We start from the raw sequence: 27500 nt of genomic DNA on the forward strand, positions 1-27500 counted from the left end.
CGGTGAGAGCTGCGGTGAGAGCGTGCGGTGTGAGCGTGCGGTGAGAGCGTGCGGTGAGAGCGTGCGGTGAGAGCGTGCGGTGAGAGCGTGCAGTGAGAGCTGCGGTGAGAGCTGCGGTGAGAGCGTGCGGTGAGAGCGTGCGGCGTCCTCACCCTGAAGACGAACGGCTGCAGGACGTTGCCCTGCACGGTGGTGGAGAGCAGGATGACGGCGGTCTCGGGGCAGTACTGGTACCAGTTCACGTTGATGCTCTGACTCTTCAGCAGCTTCAGGCTTCGTTTGTCTGGAAACACCTGAAAAAAACAAACACAGAGTCAGTGAAACGACCCCGACGCCACGCTTTCCCACGGTCCTCGAACGCCTCTGTTACCTGGTAGAACTCGATCCCCTGGTCGGTGATGAAGACGATCTCGTTCCAGTTGGTCCAACAGAAACCCAGGACACTGGCGTTCTTCGTCTGCAGGCGAACACACGCGAACACACACACACGCGCAGACACGCGCACACACACACACACACACACACACACACACACACACACACACACACACACACACACACACACACACACACACACGCACACACATACACGGACACACGTTATTTCAATCATGTTCAAGGTTCTGCAGCTTTTGCAAAGTCACATTCAAGCACTTTTGAGTCATTCCAGCACTTTACCGCTGTGCTAATCTACATATTTGTATACAAACATCATAAAACAGAACATTTACAGTAATTTAATCCTATTTATTGAACAAAACAACGTGAAATTCAAACATTTAAAGGTTTGAAAAGTGCTTGAAATGCAAGTTCTACAGAAATCCAATTGTATTTCCTTTCATTTGTCGCCCCAAAACACATAATTTTGATTGTTTATATCCTGATAACGTCTCATTTAATGTGACGAACAAGTGACATAATTACTTTACTGAATATGAAGATTGTTCTGGATACAAATATGGAGTTTACCACAGCTGGAAAGTGCTGGAAAAGACTGAAAATGCACCTTGAAATGCTTGAAACACTTAAATAAACACTAAAATTCAAGCGTTTTCAGGGATTTCCAGCCTTTTCTTCAGCAGCTGTTGCTTTGAAACTCCTGATTTCTTATCTGGGACTTTATCTGAACAGGATAAGAGGAGGAAAGCCCTTTCAAAATAAAGAGATAACGCGGCGTACCTTGCATTCCTGGGTGAACTCTGTGTGAGGATAGTCGGGGATGAAGTTGATGAAATCCTGCAGAAATCATTAAATCAACAGTTTGGATCGGAGCTAAAATCAGAGTGTAAATGATCATTATTCTTTGAATCATGATGAGTGCGTTCGTGTTCTCACCACAGACTTTAAAGTTCTCTGAACGGCCAAAATCTTGTTTCCGATGGAGAACTTGATGCACTTCACTTCTCCTTTATCGTCCATTCTGCGGAGGGAAGCGCACGCCGACACCGTCGATTTACAGGGTTATTATTATCACACGTCACGCCTCTGATGAAGAATGAACACTGCACGTATTCCTACACGGGCGGACGTACCTGAAGGCAACGCTGCTCTTGTCGTCGGGGCCTTTGACCACGACGCCCGTGGCTCCACCTGAACGCACCGCGAACACCTGCAGCCACGAAACACAAACTACTGCGTCACATTAAATAAGGAAGCACAAATATTCAACAAGGCACTGAATTAGAGTCCGGATCATATATATATATATATTTATAGATTATATATATTATAATACACGTGCAGATTAAAGATATTTAATATATAAAGTGGATTTTTGAGATATAATTATTAATAGATATTTTCTATGTGGATTTTGCTCCAATTTGACTCTGAAAAATAGTTTTCTTTCATTTAAATAAAGAATAAAAATGAAATAAATATGTTGGGTATCAGTCAGTTGTTGATAATTTAAATAAAGAATAAATAACAATAAAATAAAAAAACTTAAATACGTAAAATAAAAAATATTTGAATTAAATAAAAAACTTAAATACATAATTATAATATAATTAAATTATTAAAATAAAAACTAACAAAATGCTTAAATTAATAAAAATTACAAATTCATAAATTAATATGATAAAATGCTTAAAATAAATAATAGAATAAAAAACTTTAATACATAAAATAATGTAATAAAAAAGCTTAAATACATAAATATAATATAATAAAACGCTTAAAAATAATAAACAAAATGCTTACTTAAAATAAAATAATACATAAACTAATATAATTAAATGCTTGAATAAAAGAATAAATAAAAAACTTAAATATAAAAAATAATATAGTAAAAAGTTAAAAATAACAAAATGCTTAAATTAAAATAAATAAAATAACTTAAATACATAAATATAATATAATAAAAAGCCTAAAATTAAAAAAGAACAAAATGCTTAAATTAAATAACTTTTACTTAGTGTTTTATTATCAGTGCTTTTAGTCCAGTAAAAGTTTGAATATTTAAATAAATCATTTTGTTTGTTTTGAACCAAACTAACACTTTTATTTTTCTCCGTTTATTTAAAATTAAAAACAAAAAAACTGAACCGGAAGTAAACTGAAGGTGACGTGACTCAAACCGCTGCTGTTGTGTGTGAAAAATAACTTTTAATGTTAAAGAAACTAACAAACTGCCAGTTAGCCGCCTAGCTAAGTTAGCCACATGCTAACTAGCTTAGCCTACCTGCTTGTTAGCTTCGTCGAAGAAGACGTTGTTGACGTTTGACGCGTGCTCGAACTGCACGGGCGCCTCACACAGCTCCAGGTAAAACTGCTCCTCACTCATTGTTGTTGTTGTTGTTGTTGTTTATTACTGTTTGTGTTTATCTGCAGTTCAGAGTCCTCACTGACTTCAACTGGAGGACGTTACTTCCTGCTTCCTGTTTGGGACGTCACACTTCCGGCTGTCTGTTTGAGACGTCACAATAAAAGCGGAGCGGATGTTACGCTTAAAAAACAACAACATGAAGTTTAATGTTATTTTATTTTTATACAGTTTGTTTTTATTGATTTTAATTTGATTTATAAGATTTAAAAAAAAATTATATTTAATTCTATCTTTTTTAATTGATTTAATAAACTGCTTAAATAAAAATAAATGTAATAAATTGCTTAAATAAATAAAATAAATTGCTGGAATAAATAAAATAAACTGCTTAAATAAATAAAATAAATTGCTTAAATAAATAAAATAAATTGCTTAAATAAATAAAATAAATTGCTTAAATAAATAAAATAAACTGCTTGAATGAATAAAATAAACTGCTTGAATGAATAAAATAAATTGCTTAAATAAACTAAATGATAAAATAAAATGCTTAAATAAAATTCTTGAATAAATCAAATATAATAAATTGATTAAATAAGTAAAATATAATAAATTGCTTAAATAAATAAAATATAATAAAAAAATAAAATAAATTGCTTAAAAAAAAAATAATGTAATAAACTGCTTGAATAAATAAAATATAATAAATTGCTTAAATAAATTGCTTGAATAAATAAAATAAATTGCTTGAATAAAATATAACAGCTCATGTAAATAAAATGATATAAATTGCTTAAATAAATAAAGTAATTATATAAAAAAAATACTTCAATAAAAATTAATTATATAATAAATGGTTTAAATAGATAAAATAAATATATAAAAAATTACTTCTTTAATATAAAACACTGCTAAATCGTCACCATGAATAAACACAAACACATTTATTTATAAATAAAAAGACAACAGGAAGTTTTCATCCTCAGCTTTTATTTTCTCTGAGCACCAGAAAAGTTTTATGTTTTTTATCCATTAAGGTCAAAACACAGTTCATCATCTAACAGATTAAACCTTCTACATTAAATGACACCAAGACTTTTACATCGACTTGCATTTGTTTCTATTTTGCATCCGTTTAAAAAAACACTCCACGCCAAACTGCTGCGACTTCACGCCTCCACCGCCACGTTTGACCCTAAAACCACACAAAGCGACGACGGCGACAGAAAAAAAAGCAAAAATAAAACTTGTGTTTTTAGGCGTTTTCCAACTTTGAGCGCGTCTTTTACTCTAAAGCTGTGAATTCAAAGCGTTAAACGTTCAGTTTCCTTCAATTAAAGCGAAAGAAAAGATGAGAATTATTAAAAATGTGGATTAAAATAAACACAAGATAGAATATTTGGGCTTTATAATCAAAATGTACCACATGGCCGTTCTGTTATTACCATTTTTAACCTTATTTTATCGTTTTAGATTTGATTTATTCATGCATCGTTTAAACTTTAAAGCACTTAATGCAAATAAAGTTTATTATTATTATAATAATTATGGGAAAATGTTTGTCAACAAGAGAAAACACAGATAAAAAGCAGTAAATCGTCTACATTACAAACATTACACCTTTGTTTATTTTTGAAATATTTTGGTAGAATTTGAGCCCAAAACCGTCCAAAAACTTAGAATTAAACCTGTAGCGTCTCGCCACAATCGTTTTGTTCTTCTTCTTTGGTGGTTTTGTTAATTTTGGGGATTTATGTCGCTTAATAAAAGTGTTTTTCTCCTGAGGATGAAACATTAAACCCACGAGTTTGTCTTCAAAACCATAAAATAAAGAAAGAAAAGTCTTTTTTTTGGCATTTTTAAAGAAATTTAACGCAGTTTCTGGTCTTTTCGTGGTGTTTTTTCTCAGCGTTCAGCACCAAACAGGAAGTAGAATTAATTCAAAGGCTTCTAAGGATCGAAAAGTGAAATTTCATTCACGTACGTGGACTTTTTCACGTCTCATCAGCGCAGGAAAGTGACTCTAATGAGCTAAAGCTGCTTATTTAGGGGGCGTTTTATTGTGAAGGGCTGACGCACGCTCCGGACGAAGAGAAAACATTAAACTTTTGTTTATTTTTGAATCATTTTGATAGAATTTGAGCCCGAAACCGTCCGAAAAAAGTAAAATTAAACCTGTAGCGTCCGACAGACTTTAGTTTTTTTACTGCGATTCAGACACGAACAAAAACGCCGGCGTGGGTCGACGTGAGCGGGAGGACGTGAGCCGCGGTCTCGGCTTCAGAAAAACCTTGTTGCTGCCTCAGGACGCTCTGACTTCAACGTCCAACGCGGTGAAACTCGTCCCTCGCTCCGTGCTCCTGTTGGTGGGGGGGTGGGCGTGGTCGGAGCTGGGGGAGGAGGAGGAGGAGGCGCCGGGTCCATCCAGGACGCCGCCTCCATTTTTTTTTCTTCTTTTACAGCGTTTTCAACACGGCGGGGTCGTGAAGAGAGAGCGAGCGGGGCGGGCGTTAGTCGTCGGCGTCGGGTTTCAAAGGGGGGCCGCCGTCTCCAGAGGCCACGGGGAAGTATTTCTTTCCTCGCCGCTGCACGTGGTCCTCGTTCCTCTTCTCCAACGCCACGATCTGCCACACGGAGGGAAATGAAGTCAAACGGACAGCACCAGTGTGTGTGTGTGTGTGTGTGTGTGTGTGTGTGTGTGTGTGTGTGTGTGTGTTACCTCAGCGACAAACTCGGCCTCGTCCTCTTCTTCTGCAGGGATGTTCAGTCCGCTCACGGCGTTGAAAAGCTCGCACACGCTCATCGCCTCGCTCACTCCTCTCTTCTGGAAGAACTGTAACACGTGCACGCACACGCACATGCACACACACACACGCACACACAGTTACTGAGGGTTCTTGCACCGTGGAAAGCGGCGGTTCCTGGTCCACGCCAGAAGTTGCGCCTTTAAATCGCTGCAGGCATCGTGTGGACGGACGGTGTATGTTTATATAAATAAACGTAGATATGACTAAAGTGTGTCGTCACCGTGGAAACGTTCTTGCAGTCTCTGAAGAGGAACTCGAGGGCGTGAGGATGAGTCGGCTCCACGGACTGACTGACGTCGATCAACCACACCTGCCACAGACACACGACAGAGTTTAGAGAGGAAGAGGAGGAGGAGAGAGGAGGAGGAGGAGGAAGGAAGAAGAGGAGGAGGTGGAAGAGGAGGAGAAGAGGAGGAGGAGGAAGGAAGAGGAGGAGGAGGTGGAGGAAGGAAGAGGAGGAGGTGGAGGAAGGAAGAGGAGGAGAAGAGGAGGAGGAGGAAGGAAGAGGAGGAGGAGGAGGAGGTGGAGGAAGGAAGAGGAGGAGGTGGAGGAAGGAAGAGGAGGAGGAGGAGGAAGAGGGAGAAGAGGAGGAGGAGGAGAGGAGGAAGAGGAGAGAGGAGAGAGGAGGAAGAAGACTGGAGGAGGAAGAGTTAGAAGTAGAATAGTTAGACGAAGAAGGAAGGAAAAGAGAGGAAGAGTTGGAAAAGGAGAAGAGGAGGAGGAGGAAGAGGGAGTAGGAGGGAGAGAGAGGAGGAGAGGAAGAAGAGGAGGAGGAAGGAGAAGGAAGAGGAGTAGAAGAAGAGTTATAAGAAGAAGAGGAGGAGGAAGAAGAACAAGAAGACGAGGAGGAAGAAGTAGAAGAAGAAGAAAGATGGAGAAGAGGAAGAAGAAGATGTAGAAGAAGAAGAAAGATGGCCGACGAGGAGAGGAAGAGGAGAAGTAGAAGAAGAGGAGGAGGAGGAAGGGGAAGAGGAGGAAGAAGAGAGAGGAGGAGGAAGGGGAAGAGGAGGAAGAAGGGACAGGAGGAGGAGAGGAAGAGGAGGAGGAGGAAGAGAGAGGAGGAAAGAGGAGGAGGAGAGGAGGAAGGGGAAGAGGAGGAAGGAGGAGGAGAAGAAGAGGAAGAGGAGGAGGAAGAAGAAGAAGCAGAGTTAGAAGAAGAAGAAAGATGGAGAAGAAGAGGAAGAAGAAGAAAGATGGCCGACCTTTCCTTGGTGCCACAGAATGTTGTATTCACTGAGATCAGCATGAACCAGATTACACTCCTGATACAAACGCTGCATCACCTGCACGCACACACACACACACACACACACAGTTAAGCACTTTATTATATATAATTATATATTATTAAACATGGAGGGCGTGGAGAGCAGGGCGCGTACGTACGTGCAGAACCTGGAAGAAGGCGTCCTTCATGTCGTCGGCGCTCAGCGTGACGTCCTTGAGTTTGGGCGCGGGGACGTGGTCTTTCCCGATGAACGACATCACCAGGATGTGTTTCTTCAGCAGCACCACCTGCGGACAGGGGATCTCCGCCTTCTTCATCCTACACACACACACACACACACACACACACACACACACACACACACACACACACACACACACACACACACACACACACACACACACACACACACACACACACACACACACACACACACACACACACACACACACACACACACACACACACACACACACACACACACACACACACACACACACACACACACACACACACACACACACACACACACACACACACACACACACACACACACACACACACACACACACACACACACACACACACACACACACACACACACACACACACACACACACACACACACACACACACACGCTTAGAGTCCTGAGAGAAACGAGAGCGGCGGCGGCGTCCAGGCGGCGTTCTCTACCTGGTGAGGTTGTGCATCTCCTTCTCGGCCCACAGGCGGATGATCTTGCGCGGGTTGAGTTTGCTGAAGCGGTCGATGAAGCGGTAGTCGTCTTTGATGTAACGGTCGCGGTTCTTGAACTCGTTGAGCGTCGTCTTGAAAACCTTCAGCACGACCTCGTCAGGGACCGGCTGCTCCTCCAGACTGAGACGAGTCAGAGTCACGCACGTTTACACAGCTTTGTTATAAATGTTGTTTTTGTTTGTTTGATGATTTAATGAGTTTCTTTCATGTTAAACTCAAATTTACATCATGTTTTAATAAAAAACTAAATGTAAAATAAGGAAATATTAAAATAAAATGCTGCAGATTAACATTTTTTTTATTATAAATGTTTGTTTTTTGTCTGTTTAAGGATTATATATTTTTTAAATAAGGCAATAAATGTAAAATAATAAACATAAAAGTAAATATAAAAAATAAAAATATATTCAAAATTAAATGATACAGATTAAAACATTTTTTCAATTATAAATGTTTGTTTTTGTCGGTTTGTTTGATGATATAATGCATTTTTTTCATGTTAAACTCAAAAAAATGTTTTATAAAAAGAGGGAAAAAAGGTTTAAAATATATATAAATATAAAATAATATATATTTAATATTTAAAAAGGTTAAAAAAGAAATGTAAATTAAGGAAATATTTCAAAATCAAACTTTAAAAAAAGGAAATATAAATATATATATTTTTTTAAATAAGGCAATAAATGTAGAATCAACATAAAAAGGTATAAAATATAAAAAAATAAGGAATCAAAAACATTAAAAAAGGAAAAATAATATAATTATAAACAGAGGTAAATATGGAACAAAATGAAAATTAAGGAAATATTTAAAAAGCTAAAATTATAAAAAAAATAATTAAAAAAGAAAAAATATATTTTCTTAAATAAATGTAAAAAAACAAAAACAAAGTAAATATAAAAAATAAGGAAATTCAAAATTTAAATGATGAACATTAAAACATTTTTTCAATTATAAATGTTTGTTTTATTATTAAATGTGTTTTTTTCATGTTAAACTCAACGAAATGTTTGGCAACTTTGAAGGTTTAAACTAAATGTAAAATAAGGAAATATTAAAAAGCTTTTTAAAAAAATATTAGAAGATAAGGAGATATAAGAGAGGACAATAATAAAAGTATAAATAAAGCAATAATAAAAAAATAACAGGATAAATAGAAGTAATGGTCATCATGAAACATAAAATATATGAAAAATGAAATATTTAAAAGCTTATTAAAAGTCTAAAAACAAAGATATTTCAAAATAAAGGTACTGTTTTGAGGTGTGATGCAATAATAAAAAAGGGAAATAAAAGAAATGGTCATTATGAAACGGAAAATAAATATACATAAAAAAGGAAATTTTTTTTTTAAAAAGAGTCTAAAAACAGAAGACTTTCAAAATAAAGGTCCTGTTTCAGGTGCTGTGATGAACCCACTCACCTCCCCCCGTCGGCGTGGAACACGACCGACTCCTTCCCGGTGCTGATGCAGCCGTTGATGTTCTCCAGGACGCCGGCGCTCACCATCTTGTACATGAGCAGACGAGTGCGAGGGTCCACGGCTTGTTCCTGCGGAGGAAGAGGAGGAAGCAGCGTGACGGGGGAGCGTGGGTCTGTACAGTGTTTCATTAGAAAGAAAGGATTCAGGGGCGTACGGCGGTGGAGTGCTCCTTCTTCTCGTGCAGCCTGGCGCTGCGTCGCTGCTCGCTGTAGCAGTGCTGCTTCAGCGCGTTGAACACCTGGTTGGACAACTTCAGGTCCATCCCGAGCCCGTCGCCCACGTGCACCTCCGGAGCGAACTGAGGACGCAGGTTAGAAACCGTTAACACAGAGAACACAGAGGTAACCACGGTAACAGAAGGTACAGAGGTCACCACTGTAACAGAAGGTGAAGGTGACGGTGAAGGGGCGGCGCCGTACGTTGTCCATGCGCGCCGTGTTCTTGCGTCCGCAGGTGACCTCGTCGTGCTTGGTGGTGATGTTCTTCCCTTTCCCGGTGAAGCCTTTCCTCGGCGTCGTCTGAGGCTTCACTGGAGAATCACCGACACGTTAGAATTTATATTTACCGTTCTTAATTTAAAGTTTCTCATTATTACATCATCAAATGGCTTCTTATTTATTTACCTTTTTATATTTTTTTATTACATTTTATTTTTAATATTTCTTTATTTTTTAAATGTCCATGTCTCATTGTTCCGGTATCAAATTCCTTCTTTTATGTATTTTTAATACAATTTTTTTAAAGACATTTTACTCTGGTGTTTGTTGAAACATTAAAACTTTCACCACTTAAGTGCAATAATTTAATCTACAGTCAAACATATTTTATCCTTCATACATTTAACTTTTACATTTTATTGAACCCTACTTCACATTTATTTGACTTAATTGTTTATTGTTTTTTTCTGTTTTCAGCTCAGAGTTTATTGTTTATCTTATACTGTATGTTTTATACCTCCCTTGTGTTTTTATAAATTAAAATGATCAATAAAGAGAGAATAAAGAAAGTCTAAGTCTAAAAACACGAACTAAACTGTGGTTGCTTGAGGTTTATTTGCGTTTGAATTAAACGTCTTTGTTCCGTAAAAGACAGAAACGTGAATTACGGTTGTTTTTTCCATTGTGTATTAAATTAATTCAATTTAATTCAGTTTTATTTACAGTGCTAAATCATAACAAAGGTTATCTCAACAACAACACTTTACATAAAGAGACGGTCAAGACCACACTCTTATGATTCTCACACACACACAAACGCACACGCACACACACACACACACGCACACGCACACGCACACACACACACACACGCGCACACACACGCACCTCCTTCTGTAAGTGTGTGTGTGTGTGTGTGTGTGTGTGTGTGTGTTTGGTCGTTACCGGCTCTGTAGGGGTCGTGTCTCGTGTCCTGCCAGTCCACCTCGTCCTCGGAGCTGTCGCTGTCTTCGTACGGGTGCACCATGCGGTAATTCTCAAAGGAGATGGAAACTGGACACAAACATCAGGAAAAGTCACCGACCTGAACCTTTTTACACCAGCTGCGGACGTTTACGGCGAGGTTCGTTTACCTTTGCTGTCCCCGTTGAACTTCTTCTCCTCTCGGCGCAGCTGGTCGTCGAACTCGCGGTCGAACTGACTCTGCAGCATCTGGGCGAGCATCAGGTCGTTGGTCGTGTCGGAGACGTCGTCCGACGACAGCAGGTCCGCCGCGGGGCTGAAAGAGACGCGCCGAGAAACAATTAAACAACGTAAATAAAGAATAAAATAAATAAGGAAACAAACGTCAGGTTCAAATAAATTAAGAATAAAATATATATCGAAATAAACATATTCACTGTCAGTCAGTTATTTATAATTTAAATATAGAATAAATAAATAAAATAAATAAACACGTTCAGTATTAGTCAATTTATGATCATTTAAATAAATAAAAATAAAATAAATAATATAAATAAATAATGCCAGTCAGTTGTCGATCATTTAAATAAAGATTCAGATTAATTAAATATCTATAAACGAGCATTGATTAAACTCTGTAAAACACGTTTTTACGTTATTAAACCTAAACACACACACACGGATTTAACATCAACACGGTGTGTGTGTGTGTGTGTGTGTGTGTGTGTGTGTGTGTGTGTGTGTGTGTGTGTGTGTGTGTGTGTGTGTGTGTGTGTGTGTGTGTGTGTGTGTGTGTGTGTGTGAAGCGAGAGACGCAGATTAATTAAAGGTAATAAAGAGAAACACAGACGGGTGAAGCAGGTGAGAACTCACTCGGCGAGCGTGGGGAAGTCCTCGTTCTCTTCCTCCAGCTGTTTGGCGAGCTGCTCGCTCATCACATCCGCCAGCGAGCAGGACGGCGCCGCCGGGGCCGCCCGACCCCACGGGCTCTGGATCAAAACAACAACAACAGCATTATTATTATTATTATCATCTCACTTATGAACACAGGCACATGAATAAACTGTGTCACCACGGTAACAGCTGACAGGGAACCAGACCAGACTGATGCAACAGCCCTGTAATACGTAAATAATATTAATAATAATAATAAATAATGTTTAAATAAATACAGGAATAAATAGGGTCCAACGCAAAATAACCTGACCTACGATAAGTAGGATCAGAGCATGCATTTTAATTATTCAGCTCTCGTTGAATTATAAAACATAAATCATGTTAAATCGAGTCAAACTGTTTCAATAGAGAATAAATATTTGTTCTGAATTAAAGTTGTAATGACGTCACAATTCACAGTAATAAAATAAGTGTTTAAATAAATGTTCAAATAAATAAATAAAGGTTTAAATACAGGAATGTTTAAATGAATACAGGAATTAACAAATAAAGTTTTACATAAATAAATAAATGTTAAAATAAATTTAAAAAAGGTTAAAATAAATACAGGAATTAATAAAGGTTTAAAAGAATACATAAATGAATGTTTGTATAATACAGGAATAAATAAATAAATGTTTAAATAAATACAGGAAAAATGTTTAAATGAATACTTCTATAAAATTAATAAATTCAAGAATAAATAAAAGTATAAATACATGCACAGAGGAATAAATACATGTAAAAACAAATACAGGAATAAAAATTACATGTGGAAATAGTTTGAATACATAAACGCTGAAATAAATACTAACAAATAAAATAACTAATAAATGCATGGATACATTAAAAACTGATAATTAAATGCTACATTTATTTCTATGACTATAGGATTTATTTGTTTACATATTCAGCTCAACAACTATTCATGTATTTATTTATTTATTGATACTTTATTAATAAATGTCATGTTTAATCTTCCATATGCTTCACTTTAACTGTTAAAATGACAATAAAGAACTTTAACCTGAAATAAAAGATAAAGTCTATAAAAGCTGAAGATCACAGACAAATAAAAGGACAATAAATCAGTGTTTGAATGCTCCTTTAAGATAAATAAAGTACAAATATAAAACCACACTGAGTGCATTACGTCACTTATAGAGAGACAAGTTCAGACGTGTCTGAGTGAGGCCACGCCCCTCGACCCTGACGTCACCACAAAACCACGCCCATTGCATATTTATTTACAATTAAAATCTTTATTTATTTATTTATTTATATGAATTAAAAACACTACATAATGTGGTGTGTTCTGTTACTATAACATGTAAACAAAGAAAATACTTTAATGGCAGTTGTAACAATACTGAACATAATACTTGATATATGTTTATTATATATTTATTTATTTATTTATATGTATATATTTAAAACTATTATCAGAATGAGAAAACCTTTAATGTCCCGCAGCAACAGAAAATTACAAAATAACATAAAAAATAGCAAAAATAAGCAATAAAGTTAAATTTAAAAAGGGAAGAAAATAGACATATATAAATATTCACATGTAATGGTGACCACAAACATACCTGAAGGCTAATTTAAGGTTGAGGAGAAAGCACAGAGGCCACCGTCTCTACTTATATATTTTAGTTTTTAATAACCTTTTTGTTAATTTCTGTATCTATTTATTTAAATGTATTTTATATTTGTTTATGTATAAATTAACATGTTAACACGACAAATTGTAATGTTCTGAACTGTTCTAAATAAAGTTTTGGAAAAATAATAAAAGTAAAAAATTATGTAACCAATGTGCAGTTTATTGTATACTTTGTATTTGTGTATAATTAAATTGTTAAATAGAAATAAATAAAAATAGAGGTTAAATAAAGACGACAGCTGCTGACTCCACTTCAGCCTTTTAAGGAGAGAACTGAGAGAGCCGCCATGTTGGCTAACAGCTAGCATGAGCTAACAGTAGCGGACTGTGTAGCTAACTGACTTAGCTTCGTGACATAAGTAATAAAACACAGACACTCAACAGTTAGTAAACAAACGCGAGCTTCTTACCTTCGGTGTTTCGACCGTGACTCCTGTTTGATCCATGATTACAACACTATCGATTAATCGACTGTTTCCCTTGAAGAGTGAATGGTGGCTAGCTGCTGGGCTAACGTTAGCACGCTCCGGAGTGGGCAGGTTTAGCGACAAAATGTCCCGAAAAAGAGACAAAAAACACGGAGTCGAGGTGTGACAAGTACCGGGGACTGTTGTCGAAGCTCCAGAGAGTGTAAAGAGATCACTTAAGAGTCGGTAACAAAGGTCGTTAAGATGATTTAACGGTTTAAACGAGGAAGAGAAGATCTCAGTGAAGGGAGTGAACCTGACACAACAGGAAATACGTCACCGAGAGAGAGGCGGGGGCTGTGCGCCTACAAAATAAAATGGGAATGAATTTTGTATTTACTTATTTATTTACACATTTATTTATTAAAACTCCACAAAACAGAAAGAAATTAGTGTCCATGCAAAGTGTCTAAAGAGTTTATTATGAAATAGATTTAATAAAGATTTTAATATGTGATAAAGTTTGAAAATGGAAAAGTATTAAAGTAATAAATAAGTTATTCTTCTTATTACTCCTTAAGGGACATGTTGAACTGTTTAAATATTGTTTGTTATTTTGTGTTTTATTACTGGCAAATAAACAAATACATTTTTATTCCGATTTTGCAATAAACTAATTATTATTGTTTGTTTTTTCCTTTACTTTGCATTATTTCTATTTATGTTGCCTTGTTGTTGTGTTTATGTTGTTATTAATAATAAAAAACGCACCAAACATCTTTATAGTATTAACTTACATGAATATAAAACAGAAATCCCACATATACACATTTATTACATATAATAAATGTACAGATAAATGTTATTTTGTTGCTTTTTTCAGATTTCTTTATTGATTTTTTGCAAACAGACAAAGAAAAGTACAAGAGTTTAAATTTTAAAGTGAGAAATAAAAACAAAAAATACATGAATCCCACTTTGTCAGAGTCACAGTAAACACTAAATTATACTTTTGTCTGTTTTTGTCTATATATTGTCTATATAAACATTTTTATTTATTTATACATTTATTTATGAAACTCCCTGTCCTTACTTATGTTATACAAATACTAAATAATAATAAAGGATAAAATACAAAATATAAAGTAAAAACAGACTTTATATCCATATAAGATCAATTTACATAAATATAAAAACATAAAGCACATTTAAAACATTGATTACATGAAATAAATGTAAAGAAAAGAGTCAAAGTCAAATAATATTAAAATACTGAGTATAATAATGGGATTACGGAACGCGCGTGACCGTCAGCTGCTGTCACACAGGCGCGTGCGCGTAGGTGAAGCGAGACAGCAGACCGGAAACGAGTAGATTGAGGCTTCAAAATAAAAGCGCTGAATTTGTGAGCCACACAAAATGTGTTGTATAATTGTCATAATTCCTCAATTTATATATTAACTTAATGAAATAATCATAGTAATAATGAAATAAATATATATGCATATATATATAAAATTGCATAAATGCAAAAATGCAAAAATAGATTAATACAAATAAATAAAAAAGAAAATTAGATTGTGGCTTCAAAATAAAAGCGCAGAACTCATTGGAATCTGAATGTTGATTATGTCTCGTTTAAAAACTGTCTGGTATCAAATACAATTACAATATTCTTTAGTTACGTATTTATTATTTTATGTATTTATATTTCCACCTTTTTAGTTCTTAATTATTTTATTTATTTGTCCACGTTTTAATGAACTTATTTATTATTTTATTTATGTTTCCACGTTTTAGTTTACTCAATTAATTTTCTATTCATTCATGTTTATATATCCAAGTTTCTAGTTATTAATTATTTTATTTATTTGTCCATGTTTTAATTAAATTATTGATTTATTGATTTATTTTTACACGTTTTAATTTATTTACTTCTGATTTTATTTATTAATCTTTAACAGTTTTGTACATTTATTCCCTTTTATGTCACTTTAAATGACTCAGTCAACACCAGAAGACACAAAAACCCTTTTGTTTTGAAAAGCGTTGACCAGGAAGTCTTGCGCTTTTATTTTGAAACCTCGACGGATTCGGAGCCTGTGACGTCATCCCGGAGCACAAAGTGAAAACGCATCTCGGTGATTTTTTTGCTCTCGCGTCACAGAAGCGGATTCAACCTCCGGTGACCTTCTTTAAGGACGTTTCTGGTTTTTATTTATTATTTTGTAAATAAATTAATCTGGTCCCGTTGTTTTTCCGGTTCCGCTGGAGACCGATGGGGAGCATCAGCACCGTCCGCAGCATCAGCACCACCGGAGGGCCGGGGGGCCGGAGGGCCAGCCGGGACGGCCGGGACTCGAGCAGCGCACCGAGCAGGTGCCTCCACCGCCTCCGGTTACATGCATGTGTGTTTGAAATAATAGTAATAAATAATAAACAACAATAATAATAATATAATAAATAAATAATAATAATAATAAATAATAATAATATTAATAATAATAATAATAATAAATAAATATTAATAATAATAATAATAATAATAATAATAATAATAATAAATAATATAAAGTGTAGTTAAAGAGCTGCAGCTCCGAGAAACGTGCAGGAAGATTTAGATCTTCAATCATTAAAGAGACAAGATTCATTTAGTTTATTTATTTATACATTTATCTCATTACAGATTTAATTATTTATCCCTGGATTTATTTATTTATTTATATATTAATTAAAAAAATATTTATTCAAACATTTATTTCATTACATATTTATTTATTTAACCCTGGATTTTTTTATACATCAATTAATAAAAATAATGTATTTATTTAAACATTTATCTTATTACATATTTAGTTATCCCTGGATTAATTTATATATTAATTTAAAAAATCTGTATTTATTTGTTCATACATTTATTTCATTATATATTTATTTATCCCTGTGTTTATTTATTTATATATTTATATTTTTCTGTATTTATTCAAACATTTATTTCATTGCATATTTATTCATTTATCCCTGTATTTATTTATTTATATATTGATTTTAAATAATCTGTTTTTATTCACACATTTATTTAATTATATTTATTTATCCCTGTATTTATTTATTTATATATTATTTTTCAAAAATAGGTATTTATTTATGTATTTATTTATATATTAATTTAAAAAATCTGTATTTATTTATACATTAATATTTTATGTATTTATTTAAATATTTATTTAATTACATATTTATGCATCCCTGTATTTATTTATTTATTTACACATTTATTATTATTTTTCTATTTATTTAATCCAGTATTCATTTAGAAGCGAGTAGCGAAGCCCACTACACCGGGAACAACAGAGCCAGTAAGATCCTTAGACTCAGACAGGAGCTGAAGGCCTGGAGGCAGCAGTTCAAGGTTGCAACTGAAGAGGAGAGGGGACCCTTGCGGAGCTACGCAGCATAAACTGCAAGAGGCTGATGACCTTGAGAAGAGCGGAGGGTCATAGGAGGAGGCAGAAGGAGAGGGCCAGGAGGAGAGTTGCCTTTCTAGGGAATCCATTTGGATTCACAAAAATAGCTGCTAGGACAGAAGCGCAGCGGCCATCTCGCCTGCTCCAAAGCAGAGGTTGACCACCACCTCAAGCAAACACACAGTGATGAGTGCAGAGAGCAAGACCTGAGCCCCTGCAGGCACCTGATCAATCCACCTACACCAACTCTGGACTGTGACAGGAAAGAGCCCGGCTGGAAGGAGATCCAGGAAGTGGTTAGAAGGGCAAGGGCAAGCTCCGCTCCAGGGCCCAGTGGAGTACCTTAGAAGGTTAACAAGAACTGTCCAAGACTACGTCACAGACTCTGGAGGATCCTGAAGGTGATCTGGAGGAGGGGGAAGGTAGTGGACCAGTGGAGACAGGCAGAAGGTGTTTGGATACCGAAGGAGGAGAAGTCTCAGAACATTGATCAGTTCTGGACCATCTCTCTGCTGAGTGTTGAAGGCAAGATCTTCTTCAGCCTCATTGCCAGGCGACTAACAGACTACCTCCTAAAGAACTCCTACATTGATACATCAGTCCAGAAAGGAGGTACCCCAGAGGTATCTGGATGCTTGGAGCACACAGGTGCGGTCACTCAGCTTATCAGGGAAGCCAGGGAGAACAAGGGGGACCTGGCTGTACTGTGGCTGGACCTCGCAGATGCCTTTGGATTCATACCCCACAAGCTAGTTGAAGAGGCACTGAACCAGCATCACATCCCAAAGAAGTTCAGAGACCTCATCCTGGACTACTACTCCAAATTCCATCTGAGGGTCTCTCCAGAACAACAACCTCCAGCTGGCACAGATTTGAGAAGGGAAGTATCACTGGCTGTACCATCTCAGTCATCCTCTTTGCACTCGCCATGAAATCAGCGGAGGTGCTGTGTAGGGGGCCCTCTCAAAATCTGGAGTTCGACAGTCACCCATCCGAGCCTACATGGACGACCTGACTGTGACCACTACATCTGTCCCAGGCTGCAGGTGGATCCTGAACGGCCTCCTGGAGCTGATGTCCTGGGCTGGCATGAACTTCAAGCCGGCTAAAGCAAGGTCCCTTGTGCTGAAGAAAGGGAAGGTTACTGACAAGTTCTGCTTCTCACTTGGCACCATCGAGATACCATCACTGACGGAGGAACCTGTGAAAAGCCTGGGGAAGGTGTTCAACTGCAGCCTGAGAGACGTAGCCTCCACAAAAGCGACCAACCAAGACCTGGAGACCTGGCTAGCCGTGGTGGACAAGTCTGGCCTCCCGGGCAAGTTCAAGGCCTGGATTTACCAGCATGGTATTCTCCCTCGCATCCTCTGGCCCTTTTTGGTGTATGAAGTCCCCATATCAACGGTGGAAGGCTTTGAGATGAGGGTAAGCAGGTTTTTGCGCAGGTGGCTGGGACTGCCATGAAGTCTGAGCAGCATCTCAGCAGCTCTATACGGGCAGAACAACAAGCTGAAGCAACCCATCAGCAGCTTGAGTGAGGAGTTCAGGGTGACGGGGTCCAGGGAGGTCCTACAATATCAGGACTCCAGCGATCCAAAGGTTGCCCAGGCTGGGATTGAGGTCAGGACAGGGCGGAAGTGGAGGGCTGCCAAGGCTGTGGATGATGCAGAGTCAAGGTTACGGAAAAAGGTGTTGGTGGGCACAGTGGAACAGGGGAGAGCTGGTCTAGGTAGTGGAAGAACATCTCGCTATGACAAGGCGCAAGGGAAAGAGAGGAGGTCGCTGATCCTCAAGGAGGTGTTTGAATTCCTGATTCAGGCTGTTTAGGACGTGTTGCCAAGTCCGTCCAACCTCTTCACCTGGGGAAAGATGGAGACACCAGCATGTCCCCTCTGCCTGAGGAGAGGAACGTTGGAGCACATTCTCAGCAGCTGTCCAAAAGCCCTGGGCGAAGGGCGTTACTGCTGGCGACATGACCGGGTTCTTAAAGCCATAGCAGACTCCATTTGCTGTGGAGTTAGCCACATCAAGAGCCTCCGCCCAGTGAAGACCCCCGCTTTTATCAGAGCAGGGGAGAAGTCACCACCAGCTGCCAGGAACACCTCTTCTGGCTTGTTGGCAACGGCGCGTGATTGGGAGCTGTCGGTTGATCTGGGTAAGCAGTTCCCAGAAGTTGTTGCCGTAACAACATTAAGGCCAGGCATTGTGCTCACTTCAGTAGCCTCCAAGCAGGTTATCCTCTTGGAGCTCACAGTGCCTCGGGAGGACCATATCGAGGAGGTCAATGAAAGGAAGAGGGGGAAGTACTCTCAGCTTGTTGAGGATTGCCAGGGCAATGGGTGGCGAGTGATATGTCAACCTATCGAAGTGGGATGTCGAGGGTTTGTGGGCCGATCCCTCTGCAGGGCATCACTGGGGCCAGCCAGCGAAGGGCCATCAAGTCGGCCACTGATGCACGGATGAAGTGGCATCAGGGTGGCTGTGGATCAGGAGGGGAGAGGCGTGGCAAGTAGGGCAGGAGCGCTACCCGGACACAAGCTGGGACTTGATCACCCCGGCTGGGTCGCCTAGACCCGAAACCTCCTACGATCCTAGGTCACCTCACTGATGATGTATTTATTTATCCCTGTATTTATTTATTTATATCTTTTTCTGTATTTATTTGGCATTAAACTGTAGAATAAACACACGACATGAGCTCGGTAAAGCCGACTTAACGTGCATGTTTCTTGTCTCCTGCAGGACGCCCTCATCAGACGCCGCTGCCTTCACTGACCTTTGACCTTTGACCAGAATCATCGTCCTCCAGCCTTCGTCGTCATGGCGCCGCAGAGATCCGATTGAAGGAACCTGGAAGATGACAGAGAGCAGGAGGAGACGGGAGCTGAGCGACGCTGCACGGCGACAAAACTAGGACAACAACAACAACAAAAGGATGTGAATGTGCTGTTCATGAACAAACAACAACAAAAGGATGTGAATGTGCTGTTCATGGACACAAACAACAACAAAAGGATGTGAATGTGCTGTTCATGAACAAACAACAACAAAAGGATGTGAATGTGCTGTTCATGGACACAAACAACAACACAAGGATGTGAATGTGCTGTTCATGAACAAACAAAAACAACAAAAGGATGTGAATGTGCTGTTCATGAACAAACAACATCAACAGGATGTGAATGTGCTGTTCATGAACACAAACAACAACAAAAGGATGTGAATGTGCTGTTCATGAACACAACAACAACAACAGGATGTGAATGTGCTGTTCATGAACAAACAACAACAACAAAAGGATGTGAATGTGCTGTTCATGAACACAAACAACAACAAAAGGATGTGAATGTGCTGTTCATGAACAAACAACAACAAAAGGATGTGAATGTGCTGTTCATGAACACAAACAACAACAACAAAAGGATGTGAATGTGCTGTTCATGAACACAAACAACAACAAAAGGATGTGAATGTGCTGTTCATGGACACAAACAACAACAAAAGGATGTGAATGTGCTGTTCATGAACACAACAACAACAACAGGATGTGAATGTGCTGTTCATGGACACAAACAACAACAAAAGGATGTGAATGTGCTGTTCATGGACACAACAACAAACAACGATGTAGAGGAGGACAGCGAAGACGATTGTTCACCCACGAGCTGTTGCATCAAAGACGACCACGATTGTCTCTCATGTTTGAAATCAAAGACGGCGAATACGATTGTGACAAGACGACCACGTCCACACGACTGCGGCGTCTGCTGCACGCTGGAGTAAGACTGTAAAGACGCCACGATGACGCACCTGCACGCCGGCCTGAGCCACGAGACGACGGAGAAAGCTCGTCTAGAGCTGAACGAGAACCCCGACACTCTGCACCAGGACATCCAGCAGGTGCCATGTTCATTACTATTGTTATTATTATTGTTGTTGTTGTTGTTTTTGTTGTTGTTGTTATTATTATTATTATTGTTATTATTCTCCCCAAAGCAATTTCAGTCCAAAGCAACTGGACTTGGTTATTTGTCCAGGAAGACGTTTCACCTCTCATCCAAGAGGCTTCATCAGTTCATGTACACATCTGACCAGGACCAGGACCAGGACCAGGACCAGGCTGGGACTGGACCAGGACCAGGCTGGGACTGGTCCAACTAACTGGTGTGGAGATCCAGATATTTAACCTCTCACAGGCCGATGATGTCACTGGAACCCTTTGTGCTCCAAGTGCCAACGACCAGCGTTAGAGTGACAGTCGTTGGTGGGAAGTTGTTGTGGACTTCGTTAGTGCTGGTCCAGTCCCAGCCTGGTCCTGGTCCTGGTCCAGTCATTGGTGGGAAGTTGGTCTGGACTTGGTAAGTGCTGGTCCAGGCCCGTCCTGGTCCTGGTCCAGTCGTTGGTGGGAAGTAGGTCTGGACTTGGTTAGTGCTCTATTGAGTCTTAACGACAGTCGTTGGAGTCACAGGAGGACGTTTGTGAACGGTTGTTCTTTGAGGTTGGATTGTTGAATGAAGGGATGAAAGGGCAGCATTGTAAACTGGAGAGAAGTGGAGTCTCAGACCTCCTCCTCTGGTTAGACATGGTCCAGTCCCAGCCTGGTCCTGCTCCTGGTCCTGGTGTCTCAGACCTCCTCCTCTGGTTAGAGATGGTCCAGTCCCAGCCTGGTCCTGGTCCCGGTGTCTCAGACCTCCTCCTCTGGTTAGCGATGGTTTCTCCACTTTTACATAGATGCTTCTTTTCCTCCTCTTTCAAACCATTTGTCCTCTCTGTCCAGGATGTGGACACTGTTGTCCTCAAGGGAGTGGGTTTCCTCCTTAAGATGTAGTGGGCAGCAAAGAACAACTGTTCACAAACTTCCTCCTGTGACTCCAACGACTGTAGTAAAGACTCAATAGAGCACTAACCAAGTCCAGACCTACTTCCACCAACGACTGGACCAGGACCAGGACCAGGACCAGGACCAGACTGGGACGGGACCAGCACTAACCAAGTCCAGACCTACTTCCCACCAACGACTGTCACTCTAACGACGGTCGTTGGCACTTGGAGCACAAAGGGTTCCAGTGACATCATCGGCCTTATGAGAGGTTAAATACCTGGATCTCCCCATCAGTTAGTTGGACCAGTCCCAGCCTGGTCCTGGTCCAGTCCCAGCCTGGTCCTGGTCCTGGTCCTGGTCCTGGTCAGATGCGTACATGAACTGATGAAGCCTCTTGGATGATCTTCAGTATAATGAATATCATGTATAATATTTATATTTATAATTATTTCCTGTGGGCATGTTCTGACCCGGAGGTGCGGGACATGATCGTGACCCGGCCGGACATCGGTTTCCTGCGGACGGACGACGACTTCATCCTCCGCTTCCTGCGAGCCAGGAAGTTCCAGCAGACGGAGACGTTCCGGCTGCTCGCCCAGTACTTCCAGTTCAGACAGCAGAACCTGGACATGTTCCAGAGTTTCAAGGTCCGTTTCAGCCTTTAGCACGGTTCAGACAGCAGAACCTGGACACGTTACCGAGCTTCCAGGTCCGTTTCACCCTTTAGCTTGGTTCACACAGCAGAACCTGGAGACGTTCCAGAGCTTCAAGGTCCGTTTCAGCCTTTAGCACGGTTCAGGCAGCAGAACCTGGACACGTTCCAGAGCTTCAAGGTCCGTTTCAGCCTTTAGCACGGTTCAGGCAGCAGAACCCGGACACGTTCCAGAGCTTCAAGGTCCGTTTCACCTTTAGCTCGGTTCAGACAGCAGAACCTGGACACGTTCCAGAGCTTCAAGGTCCGTTTCAGCCTTTAGCACGGTTCAGGCAGCAGAACCTGGACACGTTCCAGAGCTTCAAGGTCCGTTTCACCCTTTAGCACGGTTCAGACAGCAGAACCTGGACACGTTCCAGAGCCTCAAGGTCCGTTTCAGCCTTTAGCACGGTTCAGACAGCAGAACCTGGACATGTTCCAGAGCTTCAAGGTCCGTTTCAGCCTTTAGCACGGTTCAGACAGCAGAACCTGGACACGTTCCAGAGCTTCAAGGTCCGTTTCACCCTTTAGCTCGGTTCAGACAGCAGAACCCGGACATGTTCCAGAGCTTCAAGGTCCGTTTCACCCTTTAGCTCGGTTCAGACAGCAGAACCTGGACGTGTTCCAGAGCTTCGAGGTCCGTTTCAGCCTTTAGCACGGTTCAAATAGCAGAACCTGGACACGTTCCAGAGCTTCGAGGTCCGTTTCAGCCTTTAGCACGGTTCAGACAGCAGAACCTGGACACGTTCCAGAGCTTCAAGGTCCGTTTCAGCCTTTAGCACGGTTCAGACAGCAGAACCTGGACACGTTCCAGAGCTTCAAGGTCCGTTTCAGCCTTTAGCACGGTTCAGACAGCAGAACCTGGACACGTTCCAGATCTTCAAGGTCCGTTTCAGCCTTTAGCACGGTTCAGACAGCAGAACCTGGACGTGTTCCAGAGCTTCAAGGTCCGTTTCAGCCTTTAGCGCGGTTCAGACAGCAGAACCTGGACACGTTCCAGAGCTTCAAGGTCCGTTTCAGCCTTTAGCACGGTTCAGACAACAGAACCTGGACGTGTTCCAGAGCTTCAAGGTCCGTTTCAGCCTTTAGCGCGGTTCAGACAGCAGAACCTGGACACGTTCCAGAGCTTCAAGGTCCGTTTCAGCCTTTAGCACGGTTCAGACAACAGAACCTGGACAGGTTCCAGAGCCTCAAAGTCCGTTTCAGCCTTTAGCACGGTTCAGACAGCAGAACCTGGACGTTTTCCAGAGCTTCAAGGTCCGTTTCAGCCTTTAGCACGGTTTAGACAGCAGAACCTGGACACGTTCCAGAGCTTCAAGGTCCGTTTCAGCCTTTAGCACGGTTCAAACAGCAGAACCTGGACACGTTCCAGAGCTTCAAGGTCCGTTTCAGCCTTTAGCACGGTTCAGACAGCAGAACCTGGACACGTTCCAGAGCTTCAAGGTCCGTTTCAGCCTTTAGCATGGTTCAGACAGCAGAACCTGAACACGTTCCAGAGCTTCAAGGTCCGTTTCAGCCTTTAGCACGGTTCAGACAGCAGAACCTGGACTTCAAGGTCCGTTTCAGCCTTTAGCTCGGTTCAGACACCAGAACCTGGACACGTTTAAATATTCTAAAAGTATCTTGTATGTGTGTGTGTGTGTGTGTGTGTGTGTGTGTGTGTGTGTGTGTGTGTGTGTGTGTGTGTGTGTGTGTCTCAGGTGGACGACCCGGGCATCAAGCGTGCGCTGATGGACGGTTTCCCCGGCGTCCTGGAGACTCCGGACCAACACGGGCGAAAAATCCTGATCCTGTTCGCCTCCAACTGGGACCAGAGCAGGTGTCACACACACACACACACACTCTCACACACACACACGCACACACACACACACACACACACACACACACACACACACTCTAACGCCTCCTCTCCTCCTGCAGGAACTCGTTCACAGACATCCTGCGGGCGATCCTCCTCTCCCTGGAGGTTCTGATCGAGGACCCGGAGCTGCAGATCAACGGCTTCGTCCTCATCATCGACTGGAGCAACTTCTCCTTCAAACAGGCGTCCAAGCTCACGCCCAACATCCTCAAGCTGGCTATAGAGGGTCTGCAGGTAACACACACCTGAGCACACACACACCTGAGGACACACACACACCTGAGAACACACACACATGAGAACACACCTGAGAGCAAACAGGCGTCCAAACTCACCCCAACATCCTCAAGCTGGCTATAGAGGGTCTGCAGGTAACACACACCTGAGGACACACACACCTGAGAACACACACCTGAGAACACACACCTGAGCACACACACACACCTGAGGACATACACACCTGAGAACACACACCTGAGAACACACACATGAGAACACACACACACCTGAGAACACACCTGAGAACACACACCTGAGAACACACACACATGAGAACACACCTGAGAGCAAACAGGCGTCCAAACTCACCCCAACATCCTCAAGCTGGCTATAGAGGGTCTGCAGGTAACACACACATGAGAACACACACACACCTGAGCACACACCTGAGAACAACACACGCCTGAGAACACACTTGAGAACACAACTGAGCAAAACCTTGTTTCCTTGTCTCCTCTCTCCCCTCCCCCCCCTCACCCCCCTCAGGACAGCTTCCCGGCCCGGTTCGGGGGCATCCATTTTGTGAATCAGCCGTGGTACATCCACGCCATGTTCACCATCATCAAACCTTTCCTCAAGGACAAGACCAGGAAACGGGTGAGGACCCACCATGACTCCTCCGTCCTCATCCCTCCTTTCTTTATCTCTCTCTCTCTTTTCATCAGTCTGTTCAGCTTTGATTAACATCCTGCTTCCTGTTTTTCCTCCCCTTTACTTCCTCCTCTCCTTTACTTCCTCCTCTCCTTGTTTCCTCTCCTTTTGCTTCCTCCTCCCCTTGTTTCCTCTCCTTTACTTCCTCCTCTCCTTGTTTCCTCTCCTTTACTTCCTCCTCTCCTTGTTTCCTCCTCTCCTCCTTTCCTCTTCTTTATTTCCTCCTCTCCTTTACTTCCTCCCCCTTACTTCCTCCCTCTTACTTCCCCCTCTCCTTCACTTCCTCCCCCTTACTTCCTCCTCTCCTTGTTCCCTCTCCTTTACTTCCTCCTCTTCTTGTTTCCTCCCCTTTACTTCCCCCTCTCCTTACTTCCTCCTCCCATTGTTTCCTCTCCTTTACTTCCTCCACTCCTTTACTTCCTCCTCTCCTTTACTTCCTCCTCTCCTTGTTTCCTCTTCCCCCTTACTTCCTCCTCCCCTTGTTTCCTCTCCTGTACTTCCTCATCTCCATAACTTCCTCCCCCTTACTTCCTCCTCTCCTTGTTTCCTCTCCTTTACTTCCTCCTCTCCTTGTTTCCTCCCCTTTACTTCCTCCTCTCCTTGTATCCTCCCCTTTACTTCCTCCTCTCCTTTACTTCCTCCTCTCCTTGTATCCTCCCCTTTACTTCCTCCTCTCCTTTACTTCCTCCTCTCCTTGTATCCTCCCCTTTACTTCCTCCTCTCCTTTACTTCCTCCTCTCCTTGTATCCTCCCCTTTACTTCCTCCGCTCCTTTACTTCCTCCTCTCCTCTCTTCCTCCTCTCCTTTACTTCCTCCTCCCCTTGTTTCCTCTCCTTTACTTCCTCCTCTCCTCTCTTCCTCCTCTCCTTTACTTCCTCCTCCCCTTGTTTCCTCTCCTTTACTTCCTCCTCTCCTTTACTTCCTCCTCTCCTCTCCTTGTTTCCTCCCCTTTACTTCCTCCTCTCCTTAACTTCCTCCCCTTTACTTCCCCCTCTCCTTGTTTCCTCCCCTTTACTTCCTCCTCTCCTTTACCTCCTCCTTTCATTGTTTCCTCCCCTTGTTTCCTCTCCTTTACCTCCTCTCCTTTACTTCCTCCCCTCCTCCTCCCTCTCTCCTCCTCTCCTCTCCTCCTCCCCCCCTCCTCCTCTCCCCCTCTCCCCTCTCCTCCCCTCCTCCCCTCTCCTCCTCCCCTCCTCCCCCCTCTCTCCCCCTCTCCTCCTCTCCTCCTCCTCCTCTCTCCCCCTCTCCCCTCCTCCCCCCCTCCTCTCCCTCCTCCCCCCCCCTCCTCCCCTCCTCCCCTCCTCCTCCCCTCCTCCCCCTCTCCTCCCCCCTCTCCTCTCCCCCCCCCCCTCGCTCCCCCTCCTCCTCCCCCTCTCCTCTCCCCCCCCCCCTCGCTCCCCCTCCTCCTCCCCCTCTCCTCTCCTCCCCCTCTCTCCTCCCTCTCATCTCCTCCCCCCCCCCCCCCCCCCCCCCCCTCAGATCTTCCTCCACGGGAACAACCTGAACTCTCTGCACCAGCTGCTGCAGCCCGAGTGTTTGCCGTCGGAGTTCGGCGGCACGCTTCCTCCGTACGACATGGGCATCTGGGCTCGAACGCTGCTGGGGCCCGACTACAGCGACGAGACCGAGTACACGCTGACCTACGACGCGCTGCACGTCCGGGAGAACTGCGGGGGAGGGGGAGGAGACAAGGACACGATGAAGAGGTGAGGAGACGAGGAGACGAGGAGACGAGGAGACACTCACTCTTAATTAATTAATTTATTTATGTATTTCTAATTGTTACTGCTGTCAGTTCTGGAGGTGTTAAATATAAATAAAATAAATAAGTAAATTAATTAATTTATAAATATGTAACTAAATAAAATAATTTAAAAAATGCAAAAATTACTGAATAAATAAAAGAATAAATATTTAAAGCTGAAATACACATGAAAATAAATGCAGTATTAAATAAATTAATAAAATAAATGTTGAAATAATTTAATACAATTATAAATAATGCTGAAATAAAGACAGAAATAAATAAATATAAATATAAATGTTAAAATAAGTAAATAAATAAAACAATACATGTGGAAATTAATGAATATAAAAATAAATAAATGCTGAAATAAATAATTGCATTAATAAATAAAAATATAAATGAATAGAAGAATAATTAAGTGCTGAAATAAATTAATGCATTAATGAATAAATAAATACTTTCTTTAAATAAAAGACTATAAAAATAAATAAATGCTGAAATAAAGTCTGTAAATAAATAAGTATTTAA

The 27500-nt window shown here is 41.1% G+C and overlaps 3 protein-coding genes across 3 annotated transcripts in view; 1 reads left to right on the top strand and 2 right to left on the bottom strand.

Annotated features, from left to right (window-relative positions):
- rmc1 (regulator of MON1-CCZ1) overlaps nt 1-2863 on the bottom strand; it is a 16676-nt gene extending 13813 nt beyond the window's left edge. The window contains exons 1-6 of the mRNA XM_083935855.1: nt 2684-2863; nt 1533-1609; nt 1336-1420; nt 1180-1236; nt 371-457; nt 153-293 (exon numbers count right to left, since the gene is read on the bottom strand). Coding sequence (XP_083791981.1) covers nt 153-293; nt 371-457; nt 1180-1236; nt 1336-1420; nt 1533-1609; nt 2684-2785 — 549 coding nt within the window. The 5' untranslated portion in view covers nt 2786-2863. The remainder of the gene's footprint in view (nt 1-152; nt 294-370; nt 458-1179; nt 1237-1335; nt 1421-1532; nt 1610-2683) is intronic.
- An 874-nt stretch (nt 2864-3737) lies between these two features.
- Nucleotides 3738-13781, bottom strand: riok3 (RIO kinase 3 (yeast)). Its single transcript, XM_083935873.1, has 13 exons — nt 13455-13781; nt 11316-11431; nt 10613-10758; nt 10425-10532; nt 9462-9571; nt 9197-9340; nt 8983-9110; nt 7497-7679; nt 6961-7120; nt 6777-6857; nt 5795-5884; nt 5487-5600; nt 3738-5391 (listed from the first exon to the last, which is right to left on the bottom strand). The coding sequence occupies exons 1-13, from the start codon at nt 13488-13490 to the stop codon at nt 5278-5280; spliced, it is 1530 nt and encodes a 509-aa protein (XP_083791999.1). The 5' UTR covers nt 13491-13781; the 3' UTR covers nt 3738-5277.
- Nucleotides 13782-20713: 6932 nt separating this feature from the next.
- The window catches only part of LOC310963156 (clavesin-1-like), a gene marked incomplete at its 3' end in the record, with an annotated part of 7314 nt that continues 527 nt past the window's right edge, over nt 20714-27500 (top strand). Inside the window, exons 1-6 of the mRNA XM_083935838.1 lie at nt 20714-20818; nt 22217-22387; nt 24132-24250; nt 24355-24529; nt 25061-25171; nt 26705-26931. Of these exons, the coding sequence (XP_083791964.1) occupies nt 20720-20818; nt 22217-22387; nt 24132-24250; nt 24355-24529; nt 25061-25171; nt 26705-26931 (902 nt within the window). The 5' untranslated portion in view covers nt 20714-20719. The remainder of the gene's footprint in view (nt 20819-22216; nt 22388-24131; nt 24251-24354; nt 24530-25060; nt 25172-26704; nt 26932-27500) is intronic.

The sequence above is a fragment of the Echiichthys vipera genome, assembly GCF_963691815.1.
Source record: "Echiichthys vipera genome assembly, chromosome: 21".
NCBI classification, from domain to species: domain Eukaryota; kingdom Metazoa; phylum Chordata; class Actinopteri; order Perciformes; family Trachinidae; genus Echiichthys; species Echiichthys vipera.

Coding starts and splice junctions, on each gene's coding strand:
- riok3 (XM_083935873.1), bottom strand. CDS start 13,490: ATGGATCAAACAGGAGTCACGGTCGAAACACCGAAG. Junction 10,759..11,315: donor GACTTCCCCACGCTCGCCGA/GTGAGTTCTCAC, acceptor CGTCTCTTTCAG/CCCCGCGGCGGACCTGCTGT. Junction 9,341..9,461: donor ACACGGCGCGCATGGACAAC/GTACGGCGCCGC, acceptor CTGCGTCCTCAG/TTCGCTCCGGAGGTGCACGT.